The sequence below is a fragment of the Eschrichtius robustus genome, chromosome 17, assembly GCF_028021215.1.
Source record: "Eschrichtius robustus isolate mEscRob2 chromosome 17, mEscRob2.pri, whole genome shotgun sequence".
NCBI lineage: Eukaryota > Metazoa > Chordata > Mammalia > Artiodactyla > Eschrichtiidae > Eschrichtius > Eschrichtius robustus.
The window spans coordinates 60,800,433-60,814,732 of NC_090840.1; the positions used below are offsets into that span (position 1 = coordinate 60,800,433).

Genomic DNA, 14,300 nt, shown 5'->3' on the forward strand with positions numbered 1-14,300 from the left:
AAGGAATCTCAATGTTCTACAATCACTGAAGAAATCAACTTGACAATAGTTCTAAACAAATTGATTAGATGATTCCATTCAACATATATTTTTAAAGTACTAAAAAACAGACACTATTCTAGGTAATATTAGGTGCTTGCACTTATTAGTAAACAAACTAAGGTTCCTGCACTTGTGGAGTTTATGCTTTTTTGAGGAAAGCAAACAAACAATAAACATAATTAATAAGTAAAAATGGTAGTATATGGGAAGATAATAAGTCCCATGGGGAAAAATAGTGTGGGCGAAGGAGATCAGGACTGTACGTGTGGATGTGCTAGATGGTGAGTAGTGGTAGCGGATTTTAATAAGGTAGCATGGGTGTCTCTCACTGAGAAAAGATTTGGAGGAAAAAAAACATTTAGCCTTGTTGATATCGCAAGGGAGAACACTGCAGATAGAGGAAACAGCATTGCCAAAGCCCTGTGCTGGGTCAAATCTAGCATGCTGGAGGAAGAGTAAGGCCGGTGAGACTGGAGCAGAGTAAGCACGCAGAAGTGTAGGAGAGGATGAGATCAGATGGCTTCAAATCGGACACCTACCAGGATAACAGAATAAACAAGAATTGCTCCAGGAAACCTGGAATAAATGAATACCTTATTTATAGAATACCTTAGTCTCAAACTCAGTGTTCAAAGACCTTCCCTGAAATTCAAAACTCTAAGAGAAACTTGGACTTTTAAGCCTCTTTTTAGAAATATTTTTTTCTTTTAAAACCGTTAAGATGAAAAGTAATCATAAAGTAAATATTAAAATAAAATAAACTGGGGAAATGTACAAAGTATAGTAACACATGTAAAATAAATATTTATTTATTGTGTTTTGTTTTAATTTTCACCATTTCTTAGGTATTGTAAGCCTTAGTGGTACTTGGCATCCAAGCACTTCTAACAACATAATATCAAACCCCAAAGGCCAGGCTGCTTGTGTTATTAGTCTTCGTATCTCTAGCAGATTTTAAATTCAATGGATATTTCCTCAGTGAACATTATCAATGGGTATTTCGGCTTTAGCAATCATTTCTCTTACTAAGTTATCTCATAGTTATTTTATAATTTACTTCTGAAATGTTTCTCTAGCATATTTCTGCTGAGTCATTCAACTCAGAATCTTATCTTTATTCAATGAAAAAAAGAAAGGAGGAGAGATGCAACCACATAAACTCTTCAATCCCCCCTCCCAGTCCCCCCATCATTCAATCTGTTTCTATCTCTAGATTTTCATGTACTAAACCAAACAACCTACTGGTGTCAGGTTTAGAGGCTTAAGACACAGTGTTTATTTTCAAAAGGCTTCAGTTCACAGTGATATAAACTTTAAGATAAAAAGGCATAGTTTGAACAGATTTAACGAGAAAAGATTTTCTTCTTTGTTAAATACCTAAAATTATTGAATTTGGCTATTCAATGGATAAGAGAATTGTCTCTTAGGTCTACCTTCTCTGAACTGGAATTCATACTCTGCCATTTACTAGTAATATGACTCTAGGCCACACAATAATGTAGCTGGTCCCCTAAATGATGGTAGAGTTATCCAGTGTCCTTACAATTTGACCTCTCTGAGCCTGTGTCATTATCTATTAAAATGTCATGACTAAACATACTTAGCCAGGAGTTCTATGTACTAAAAATAATATATGTAAAGCAACTGGGACAAAGTGAGCCTTATTATATTTGGATATTTATTACAATTTAAATGTCTATAGTAAGTATTTTATTATTATTTGCATTTTAATAGATCAAAAAATAAAACATTATATCAAGAAACTTCTTGATTGAGATTTTTTCATTCATATCAAACAAACTTTACCATAAACTCATCTCTGTAAAATCCCCTTGTCGCTATTTATTCTGAAGTAGCTATAGAATATCTAGTCTCATTCAGAACACATTGGTCTGTTTTAAGATGATCCTTAGCATCAGAATTTTAAGGGTTAATTTGTGTGACATCAGCCTTGAGGCTTGGAACACACTCTAATAAATCATATTACCTAGAAGGAGCTTCTTTAGATGCTGCATAAATTGAAGTCTAACAGACTACAACTGCAGAAGTAAATTAGTTTTATCTCTCATGCTCAATAAAACTGGTTAGTAATACTCTCTGTAGCAAATGTGATAATGAATGATCTGATGGGCCAGCAAAATGGTGGTATGCATGCCTAGTATTTGCAATCACTTAATAGGAAGCTCTTCAAATAAACTATCAGGTTTATGATTGGCCTTTTGAAATGATAAATTTAAAATTAATAATGTAGCTTATTTTTTCCACTTTTTCAGTAATGGTGGAGCTTTTGCATCACATTTTAAGAGATCCTTTATTACTTCAAGGTCATTTAGGTAGTGTTGTAATATTTAAAACTTTTATATTTAATTCCCTAATGATTTGACATTGATTTGTTATTTGGTGTGAGACAAAGATTGTGTGTGTGTGTGTGTGTGCGTGTGTAAACGAATTGCATTATTGCATTAATTGAAATGTCCATTCTTTCCCCACTGATTTGTTCTATAATACATCAAGTGTCAATAAATGGTTCTGTGCTCTCTATTCTCTAACACTGGTTTACTTTCTATCCCTGCACCAATGCTGTAATGTCTTAATTACTATAGCATTCTAAGTTTGATACCTGCCAAGGATTGCACTACATACCAGAGGTACAACAGTGAACAAAAACAAAAATCTCTGCCTTTAAGGAACATAAACCTGAGTAGAGGACATCACCCAAAAAAATAAGATGTGTAAAATGTATAGTGTGTTTTGCAAACAAAGCAGTTTAGCCTAAAAGAGCAGAAGAAACATAATGGTTGGATTGCATAAAAAATAGCTACACTGGTAAATGCTGATTTTAATTGAATTTTAATTATGCATGGGAAAGACTTAACAATCTCATATTTGTCCTAGCAAAATCTGAAAAAAATTATGTAACAGCTGTAATCACAGTAAAGTAGCTCTAAGAGAGTGAAAACATGTAATTTTAAGTATGGAAAGTATACTTACGTAAGCACTGTGGTACTTCCCCACTCCAGGTACCATTCCCTACACAGGTCAAAACAGCAGGAAAGGATAGTTCATAGCCTGGAGAACAGATGTAGCTAATACTAAAGCCCCAGTCGAAATTTGTTCCTTCCAACCTTCCATTAGAAATCTGGGGAGGAGTTGGGCAGGTAACAGCTGTAATTACATTAAAAATGATTAGAAACAGCTGTTGAAATATCCTGGTGTTAAAAACATAAATATCATTAGAAGAGGCATATGTGCTAATTTAACCTTTTGGAGGACAATATGGTGTGGCATGTTTTATTCTCCTGGTAGTATTCCTGAAACATCCCTGGAATTAGTCCTTCCAGGATGTGACTACTTCTTGGCAACATAATGGCTACTGGTTGTCAGATATTCTCTTACAAAATAACAAGCTTTCTGACATTGAAGGGAAGGCAAAGAGAGGGTGACCTTCTATCCAGTATACTGCAAATGATAAATTACTGGTTTTATATAAAACTATTTTCCAGTGACATTTAGAAAGACTGAAGAGCTGGGTTGTTTGGCTATATAAAGCGTCAGCATTGTAGCAAGGAATTTGGGAGTAATTCTGTGACATTTTTGAAAACACAGATCATGTATCTCATTAAAATATTCAAATTGGTTCTATCAACCACTTAGAGTCATATACTAAAACTTATTATATAGTTTCTAAATGCATTATAAAATTTTTAAACATTCATTTTTAAAATTAAGTTGTCCTTGAGCAAAGATGGGTTAGATAAGGTGACAGAGGTGAAGGGAAAAATAGGGGTACCAATTACAAAATCTAAAAATGAGGAATGATTTTATTTTGATGACTAGCAACATATATAAATAAATTTTGGGAGTTGTATAACACTGTCATTATCAGAATCAATTAATAATATATGAAATAATTTCTAAAATATAAAATGTCCGTTCATATATTTTCACAGACTAACTGTATATTTATAGTGATCTGATTAGGAAACTGTACAATCAAGAAGAAAAGACACATATTGGTATTATTCTTTTGTGTTAGATTACGTCAGGGAGATAGTAAACTGGCAATTCATAGGCATTTAGAGATGCACCTTAATGAGAAATCTCGATGATTAACAATCAGTATTACTATAAAACAGTATAAATTATCTGACATTGTATCTACAGTATTTCACAAATAATAAAAAAATTGGCAAAAATTATGAAAATATTTTCAATGGAAAAACAAATAGCATAAAGTAGTAAACTTACGCCTATATTGACTAAAATATTACTTCTAGATTGCATTCTTTAAAGAAACAGGTTTACCTTTTAAGAAAACGTACAGTTCTACAGTTCAGGCTGATTGTTTTCAAATTATAGAAAGTTTTTCTTCCCATCCACGAATAACTTGACCCAGGTGGATAATCAAGTTAAAGTTCTAGTTCATTATGGTTATATTCTCTTTTAAGTATTCATCAATCAATATAAATGATGATAGTGATTACACATCACAGAACATGATATTTTTGTTATTTTGGTCGTATGACAGTTCATTATCATTACTTACAATGAGATATAATGTTTTTGTTAAAATGTCTTAAAATCTTATATGTTATTATCTATATGGTTTAAAGCACTCAATTTTGGTACCAGAAAAAAAAAGTGAAACAATACAAAAAAAACACTATTTAAATTTACTTTAAATTTGCATATTAATGCAGAAAATATGTGGTGGTTATCACTTATAAATATTGAAGAAATCATTATCATACCTCTACAAGCTGGCATTACTCCACTCCAAGTGCCATTAGTTGTACAAGTCCTGATACTGGAACCATTCAATTCCATTGTATAGCCTGGCTGGCACATGTAGGAAACATTCTGTCCAACCACATAATCATCTCCATATCTCAGTCCACTGGCTGGTATACCTGGGTCTCCACAACTGATTACTATCAATATTGGATTGGAAGAGCAGATAGTTAATGTGGCATGTATTTAATGGAAAGAAATAGTAAGCATATGGCATACTTAATATAAAAGTAGGGAAAATTAGTTATCATGCTCATTTTTAATGATAAAACATAAGCATATTTAAACCACATACTGTCAGTTCCTGATTATGATCAGTTACTTATTACACATTCTATACATATGGCTCAGAAACTGCCATTTAGACTCGAAAAGGCTAGGTTAATATGCTATTATGTTGTAAAAAACTCTGATATGGTAACCTCTTTTAACCTGAATTAAATAATCATGGAGAAGCCATCCTATAGGATCAAGATTTTTAACATAATATTTGAAATTTATACTCCTATATATGGTTACTGAAATCTCTAATTTATCAGGCTTGCTGGACTGAGAGTATATTTTCTGCACAGTGCCACTCAACTGGATATTATCATAGTTTTTAACTAACGTAATGCTAGGTGCAAAAATAATAATTTTATTGAATAAATGAAAGAATGAATAAACTATAAAATGTGAATTTATCACATACTGGGCAAGATACATAATTTGTGGGCCTAGTGAAAAATGAAAATGCCAGAGCTAGGGATAAAGAAATCAATTTCCCATTTCCATCATCTCATTGCCATCCCAAGTGACAGAACAACCCTCAAGAAATTGCGACCTCCACTCTGGAATGTGTTTGCTTCCTGGATTAGGGGTGAGTAAGAGGCCTCTGTCAAGTGCTTGCCAAATCTGCCTTGTATCGCCAGTCTAGGAAAGGGTTAGCTGCTGCCCTGCTCTGCCCCAAGACTCCATGAGTACAGCCAACTCCAAGTAGCCCCACCCACGCTTGCACCCAGACCCCACAAAGGGGTGGAGAACAAAGGTGCAATGTGAGCCTCCTTCTGCTAATGACATGATGGACCGGCTGTGCAGAAGGCATCAGTGGCCCAGAGCAGGGGTGGGAGTGGGAAGGCCAGGCAGGGCCAGGGGCACCAGGTGGTAGGGAGCTAAAGGCCTATAACCCATCCTAGAAAGACAGGGAGGCAGGGAGGCAAATTGTACAAGAGCAGACTCTCCAAACCTTCAGCACATGCTCCATTGTCCCAGTGGGCTTTAATTATAAAACACAAATTCAAAGATAAAATCATTAAGAATTTTGAGACGGTGATCACAGAGCATTAAACACCAATCACAGGAGCCCTTTGAGCACGAGATTCTAACAATCATGCTGGTCCATAAAGCTGTCTCAAATTACATATATAATATTTTCATTTATAAAATGACGCCACACAAAAACTTTCAAAAAGACTGGTGACAGCATAGGAAACAGAATTAAGTCTAAATATGGCATTTAAGAACAAGGCATAACAGAGATCATATATAAGCCACAAAAGCACTTGCTGTTTTGAGAAACATGATTTAAGCATGCTTGGCTAAACACTTTCTGGTAGCTAAGAGAAAAAGGAAAACACAAAAGGTCACATCACTTTTCCTTTTCTGGAGACAAAAAACATGTGGCATACCTGCCTTTTAGTATTTTTTTTGCCTTTTGAATTTTTTTTTTCATAAAAGGACAAATAATATTACCAGGTAAATCTAAGTTATACTGTCTCATTTTTATTTTGAATTAATAGTAATTAATTAATAGTTCCCATTTTGGAAGTCTAGGGTTAAAGACTAAAAATAGATTAAGACATAGAAGACCTTAATGACAATTAAATTATATTGTATTTATTAATTTACCATTAAAATTATGAATGTCAACGTTTTTTTCATATTATTCTAATCTGTTGAGCCTAAGAAATTTAGGACCATGAATGATGACATTTAAATTAAAGAATAATATTCACGACACTCCGCCTGCTAATCCTCAGAGCCCTGAAGAGTTTGCTGAAATCACACTCATTGAGTGTTTCTATCTGACTCCTAATAAGAGTTTTGTATATAGGATGATTTTAATTCTTTTAGTTACTGACGAGGAAAATATTTTTTAAATCGTACAACCGAGTTGGATAGGAAATCAAATCTTGCTTGTTTACCATAAAATGTCAATCCTTTTTGCAGTTTTAAAACGTGTAATCATATAAAAATGAGTTTAAGACTTCAAGTTATTTTATTTTACTTGTTATTTTATATTTTTAATCTAGATTCAAAGCTAAGAAGAAGGAAAATTAAAGAGAACACCAACAGATAGCTATTGTTTTCTGGGCAGCGCTTTACAGACTGAATTAGAATTCTGGCAAGAAAGAACAGCTAACCCAGTCGTAAGGCACATGAGCTGAGTGAGATGTAGCCACCGAAGGAGAGGACAGAGGGTTTATTTTAGAGAAGCACTGAGGAAGAGTTCTGCATATCTTGGCAGCATCATGAATGTAATGCCTGATAACAACAGCTTCAGAAGGATTTGTTCTGGTGGTTTCATAATGAAGCAAAGGCCAAAGAGGAAGTTTCCAATAGCAACAATCTTTGCAAACAGCACCTGCTCCGCAAGTCAGTTCAGTCACCACCAGCTTGTTTTCAGCAACAGAAAGAGGCTTTCGGGTTTTTTTAGGCAAAACCTTAGAATCGTAGCTCTTTAGGGCTTTCCCCTAAAATTCAGAGACATTAGTGCCTAACAACAGGGTGCTGTGGTTTAATGCAAGAGAATCTTTTCTAAGGTCACCAAATCCCTTATGCACACAGCAAGAGTGCACGCACACAGCAAGAGTGCACGCACACAGCATAAGTGCACACACACGCACGCATCCACACACCCACAACCCAATAAACTCCATGAAGACAGTTATTTTGTCTCTTTTCTACACCACTGTATTCTCTGAGCCTAGTCTTGGGCATGACTCATCATAAGAGATTAAGTAAAATATTTGTTTAAAGAATAAATGAGTGAATGAGTATGTAAGGAATGATTAAACAACTCAAATTCTCAAAAACACATAAACTGAAAGGTTTGAGTTTGGTTTTGTGGGAGCTTTTCTCATTAGCTTCTATCATGTAATTGATGCTTATTTGGCATCATTTATGATAAATCTAAGTATATAACCTCTATGCTAAATATAAAGCATAATTGTGGTAATTCTAGTCAATCTATGCCACCTCAAAACTACTTTCTCTTTTAACTTCTTAAATGAGCATTATAAATATGCATTTTTATTTAGTATTTGTTTATTATTTATTTTTGGCTGTGTTGGGTCTTCGTTTCTGTGCGAGGGCTTTCTCTAGTTGCGGCAAGCGGGGGCCACTCTTCATCGCAATGCGCGGGCCTCTCACTATCTCGGCCTCTCTTGTTGCGGAGCACAGGCTCCAGACGCGCAGGCTCAGTAGTTGTGGCTCACGGGCCTAGCTGCTCCGCGGCATGTGGGATCTTCCCAGACCAGGGCTCGAACCCGTGTCCCCTGCATTGGCAGGCAGATTCTCAACCACTGCGCCACCAGGAAAGCCCATAAATATGCATTTTTAAATAAAATATGATCACATTACCCACACTTTTATAACAGAATTCATTTTTTACTCAATATCTAACGAACATTTTTGCATGTTAATACATATAGATCCATTTAACTTGTTTTTAACGACATGATATTCCCTTGCATGGATATACATGCAATATGATTCATGTAACCAAACCCCTGTGACTGATATTTGAGTTATCCCATCATTTTCCCACTGTACACAGTGCAGCAATGGACATGATTGCTTGGACATTATTACACATGTGCTTTGCTGGGTTTCAAGTCCAGAACAGAGTCCTGTAGCACAATGAAGTTCCAGAAAGGTGCTCAAGACACTTCCCTGGTAACACTTCTGATTCTACACAATCTCCCAATGCAAAAGTTAGTTTCCTTTTTATATCTCAGTAAGGTAAGTTTTCTCAACTTTAACCTTGGCACTATGACATTTGGGACCAATAATTCTTGGCTGCTTTATGCATGGGGGGTGTTTAACATTGATCTCTACCTGCTAGATACCAATAGCACATCCCACTCACCTGCAATGTGACAGCCAAATATATGTCCAGACATTGCCCCTGGGAAGCAAATCACCCCTGTTTGAGAACCGCTGCACTGAAGGATAATTCTCTCTTCTTGAGAAGATTTAGATGACTTTTTAGCTTCATCTCCCCCAGTTTCATGCTGGGATAGCCCCCAGCTTTCTCTTGTGTAAGACTAGCCCAGCTCCCTGACCTATCCTCTACAAAAAAAATCCATGAGAATTCTCAGGTTGGTAAAAAAAAGATTGGGTAATGGCCATTTCTGTGCTGGTTATTTGGAACAAAAAGCCGTAGTTTCATTCATCACTGGATATGATTAAGTATGCTGTCCCTGGCCCAAATGACTTGTAGGATGCAGGGCATTGATCAGTTTGGAAGCAGAAGTCCTGGTAGGTTAAAAAAAAAATCCAAGAAACAAATCATATACTTATATATATGTATACATATACATACATATATATATATATATATATATTTTTTTTTTTTTTTTTCTTTAGACCTGTCAGCCAATCCTTACTTGACAAGCCCTGTTCTGGCACAGATTGTATCTTTTTCCCAAACACTATGTGCCCTAGGTACCAGAGGTGGCTCTTCCTGTTAGATTTTGTGAAAGATAATGTTTCCATACTATTAGTATCTTGAAGGGTTTCTGTGTTAACAAAAATGTATATATGTTTTTAATGAGTATTTACTTGTGCTTAGTTTTTAGTTCTTCTCTCTCAGTCTGAACATTACAGAAGAGGACTTCACCAAATCTTAAAATCAGGACACTGTTACGAGCTTCTTGGTATTGTAGCAAATATCTTTTCCTTCCAGCTTGGTTTAAGTTCTGTGGATGTTTCTTAACATTTATAATTTCTCTGCCAAAGTGTTCGTGATATTTGAATGCATGGTTTTGATCTCATGATATATTCTTTTACTCACCCATGAGAAAATTAGTTATTTGGGGGAAACTTCATACTCCAGCACTGGCGGTGGGTTTAATAAGGACCTGTCTGGAGATGCAGAAGGATAGGCGTAGAGAAGAGGGAAGAGTTCTTGGTTTCGAGGCATATTTTTAGAGAAAGATTAATTAAGAGTACAATTTCTCAATTCCTCTATAATCTGAAGCTGGAGAATATTAGCAGTTAGAATTTATGTGAGGAACATTTTATCCTTTTACCAATATCTGTAATAAGGCTAGATATGAGGAAGAAAAGTAGGGGCATTACCATTATTATTAAATTATGTTTATTCCAAAAATGTTTTCTAAAATCATGAAAATGGATAAGGAAAATCACAGGTGACACATCTACACATGTGACTGGAAAGGAGTTTTTTAAGAACAAAAAATCTGTGTGTGTTTGTGCGTGTGTGTGTGTTTGCTTTGCTGCTGGGCAATCAAGCAAATGAAAGGTATATTTGCAAATCACTGTGGTAGGAAATTCTCAAAGGGCAAAAATGCTTGAAATGCCAAAGCTACTTTACTGCGTGTGAAATATTAGAGACCAGAGACCAACCTTACTAAACTTTGCCAGTTCCTGGCAAAGGGCTCTATGATAGGTTCTGGGTAAATGATTTTTTATTAACTGAATCCATAAGTCATCCAATTATATTACATACCCGCGGTTCTCTTTCTATTTTATTTAAACTGTATTTGATATAAACTATATTACTATAATAAGTTAAAAATAAAATAATATTCTAAAAATTGGATCACTCCTTTGATTATCACTATGCAGGAGGTACTAGTTGCCTAAGGATAACTAGCTCAGTGACGGAGGGGGAAAACACTTAAAGTAACCAAAATTTTATTTTAAAAATGTAGAAAAAAGTCTAAATGTAATTCAATTCCTTATATTTTACTTTCATTCAACCATTGTGACTAGATGATTTATTCAACTGTATTTTAAGACTTTTATTAATTCTTTCCTATTCAAATCATCCTATATTGAAACGTGTGTCATATAATCAATCTTGTTGATTTTATCTCTTTCAACTGATATTGTCCTAAATCTATCAGATCCCTATTTTCAGTTATAACATATGTGATTCAACAGTACTCCTGTTCTTTTCTTTTGACTCATCATATTAAAATATTTCATCTCCTGCAAGATTTAGATTTATTATTGACATACCTGTACTATATGTTTGAACTCTCATCTTGAGATAACCAAAAAATTATTGCTAAGCTATATAGAGAAAACTGCAATTTTAAGTGGAAAGTACTGTTGAGCAAACACAAATTTTACAAGTGGTCAGCTCATTAAAAAATGATATAACTTTGCAGAACTCCAATTGGTAAATGTAGACAAATTGGAAAAGTAAGAGAGGAATAGGCTATAAATTAACAAAACATTTCTATATGCCTTATAAGCAATGCCCTATATTTATATCATGTCAAATATATTTGACTATGGTAAAAAAAAATAGGAAATAAAGCAAGAAAACAAGGAGGAGGAAAAATACAGAAGGAGAAAATGAAGTGAACTTGATAACATTGCTTTCTGAGTCAAAAAGACTTGAGTTTAAATCTTAGAATCTACATTTACTAGCTGTGTTAGCACAGGAAAGAAAGTTGTATTTTCTCTGTAAGATACCATTTCTTCAAATGTGAAATAGAAAGAATAATAGTATATACTTTATAGATTTGTTCTGAGGATTAAGTGAGAGAACTTGTGTAAAGCACTTAACATAAATCCTAACAAATGGTAAACAATGACAAATTTATTTATTATGAATAGAAATAGTAACACTTTGAATGAAAAGAAAAAAAGGAAGGTTTTGTTTTCTTTTGGTGGGTTTTCCAAAAATTGCAATCAGGAATTTGGTTTAGAAATTTAGTTCAATACTTTAAATTTTTTCATACTTAATTTAATTCATTTTAAATTCATATTTATGTCCTTGCATATAGATACTAGAAAAATAATGCCTACAAAAGGCAATTACATTAAATCAAAATTTATTAAAAATATACTTTATTTGAATTTAATGTTTCTGGTATATATAAGAAATAAAAAAATTAATTTAATGGGAAATTTCATCCATTTATGTGGCAGAAATAACTGTTTAGTGGTGAGCTCTGCCAGTATTCAGTAAATCAGTTAAATGATTTGGTGCCTCAGTTTTCTGACCTATGCATATGAGTCTACGATACAATCTCTTCCAGCTCCAAAATTACATGATTCTATCAATCATATATTGAAATTAACTTCCACTGCAAATTAATGAGAAGGACTCTGAAACATTGGTTCTAATCAACAACAGATCACCACATATAAAATTTTCAGTATGTTAGATTCTTTAATTACAGGAGTTTAATCTGTTTTAATTTCCACTGAAACCTCTCTCTGTGTTTCTTTTTGAAGGATATTTTTATTTTTGCTTTTGGTTTGGGTTGCTACTGAGGTGTTTGCCTGTGAAGTAAATCAACTGTTAAAATTCTCAGTTTCTAGTTTAATAGCAATTCATCATTTAAAAGCTAATGCTTGAAATACCTTACTCAACACAATATTTCTCCTTGAAGAACTGATATAAAAAAGACACTTTATATTTTGATATGTTATTTGCTCCCGGCCTGTGTTGAATTGAGTGTTTTTTAACTTGTTTAAAAATTCCTAAGGAAAACCAAAAACAATTCAGTAAAAAATTTAATCTAATTTTCAATCTTAAGAACTAGTATGTGTTTTTCTTTACTAAAGCTGGAAAATACTTTAAATAAAAGACTTAGGCATTTATCCATGAATAAAAAAATTGTTATTCATTGTGAAAAAAAATGTTACTCAGTATATTTCCTTTATTCTGAATATATTCATTATTTCCTTCTTTTTCATAACTGTATATTGAAAACATACTATATACCAGAAACTGTGTGCTATGTTATCTATAAATTACAAGCCCTCTCTGCAAGTATTTTAAAATGGAGTGGAATGGTAAGTCATGTGCACTAATAGCTAAAATAAAATTCATATGAGATATTTGAGTCAGTCAACAACTACTTACTCAGTCAATTTATGTATCAGGTGCTAGAGGGTCAATGATATAAACAGCCCCAGTTACTAATGCCCTATTAAGTTTATAGTTTAGTGATGTAAGGAACTGCCATAAAAGAGTTTTACAATGTAGAAAGATCAGTTTTAGCCAAAAGGGATATGAGGAAGAAGTGCCCTAAGAAGGCTTTTGCCAAATGTGCCGTTTGAGCTAATACTTAAAGGGTACTAGGTAAGAGTTTTAAAGGCTCAGATTGGGGTGGTGTACTATGAAAACAGTAAAGCATATTTCTTAATTGTTAGAATGTTCAGTATTAAAAAAAATGAGACATTTGCAAAGTAAGTAGGAGGACTTCTTTCCTTCAAGATGGAGAAACAAGGAAGAATTTACTCTCCATTTGAAACAACTTCCCAATCCCACCCCCCTCAAAAAAAATACAAGTTTCATCAGGCAGCAAAGTACAGTGATCCTTGAGTGACAGGAAACAAATGAGGTGAGTGCTATGACTGCCTCGTCTTACTGCCCAAAGAGAGTTTCCAGGCTGTGGCACAGGGAGAAGGACCCCATGCAGAGCCCGGCAGACTCCCTGAGTTGAAAAGATGGATTGGACAGGAGACAACAAAGTGGATAGACTTAGTGAGACAGAATACAAGAGAGGACACACACACAGATCTCTGGAGACGTAGGGAGAAAACTCCTTGAGCTATTTGGCAGAATACTCATTAAGCCATGAGAAAACTGCCCAAGGTGAAGTAAAAAACTACTTGCAAAGATTAGATGTAACAGTATCTGGTGCTGACACAAGGCCGGGAATATAACTTGTTACTGATTCAAATCAACAACTGAGAAATATTTTGCTATTGCAGATTTGGCTATGTTCTATTCAGTGCTTATTTCAACAACCTTCCAGCCATAGTGTGCCTTTACCTTTGAAGAGACACAATATACACGAAGTATCTCAACAGTTTTCAGGCAAGATATTAACTACAACTAACTTTCTCAAGAATCACAGATATGACATGGCATTAGTTTGATGGCATCCTCCTCTGAATAGATTATTTCAGCTATTTATTCAGGGAATACAAATACTCACAAAAGAGCTAAAGAAAAAGGTGGGGATGCATCATTCGCCCAAACATAGTACAAGGCCTGCCTTCTTAGTAAATTTCTGGGAATTACTAGGTCAGCCAAGGGCTGCTCCACCACTGACACTGTCAAGAACTATTGACCTTCTCCACACCACAACATTAAAATAAGACCAGCACCTTTTTGGATCCTGGAAGCAACATGCTTCTCATTTACAAATTTTACTTACGCCCATTTATGTTAATATTCACAAACAACTTTTAATGAGGGCCTCTACAGC

At 34.4% G+C, this 14,300-nt stretch overlaps 1 protein-coding gene across 3 annotated transcripts in view; it reads right to left on the reverse strand.

Annotated features, from left to right (window-relative positions):
• The window catches only part of CSMD3 (CUB and Sushi multiple domains 3), a 1,176,048-nt gene that overhangs the window by 40,599 nt on the left and 1,121,149 nt on the right, over positions 1 to 14,300 (reverse strand). For all 3 annotated transcript variants that reach the window (XM_068525309.1, XM_068525308.1, XM_068525307.1), the window contains 2 exons: positions 4,794 to 4,973; positions 3,034 to 3,207 (listed from right to left, as the gene is read on the reverse strand). In XM_068525309.1, the coding sequence (XP_068381410.1) occupies positions 3,034 to 3,207; positions 4,794 to 4,973 (354 nt within the window). The remainder of the gene's footprint in view (positions 1 to 3,033; positions 3,208 to 4,793; positions 4,974 to 14,300) is intronic.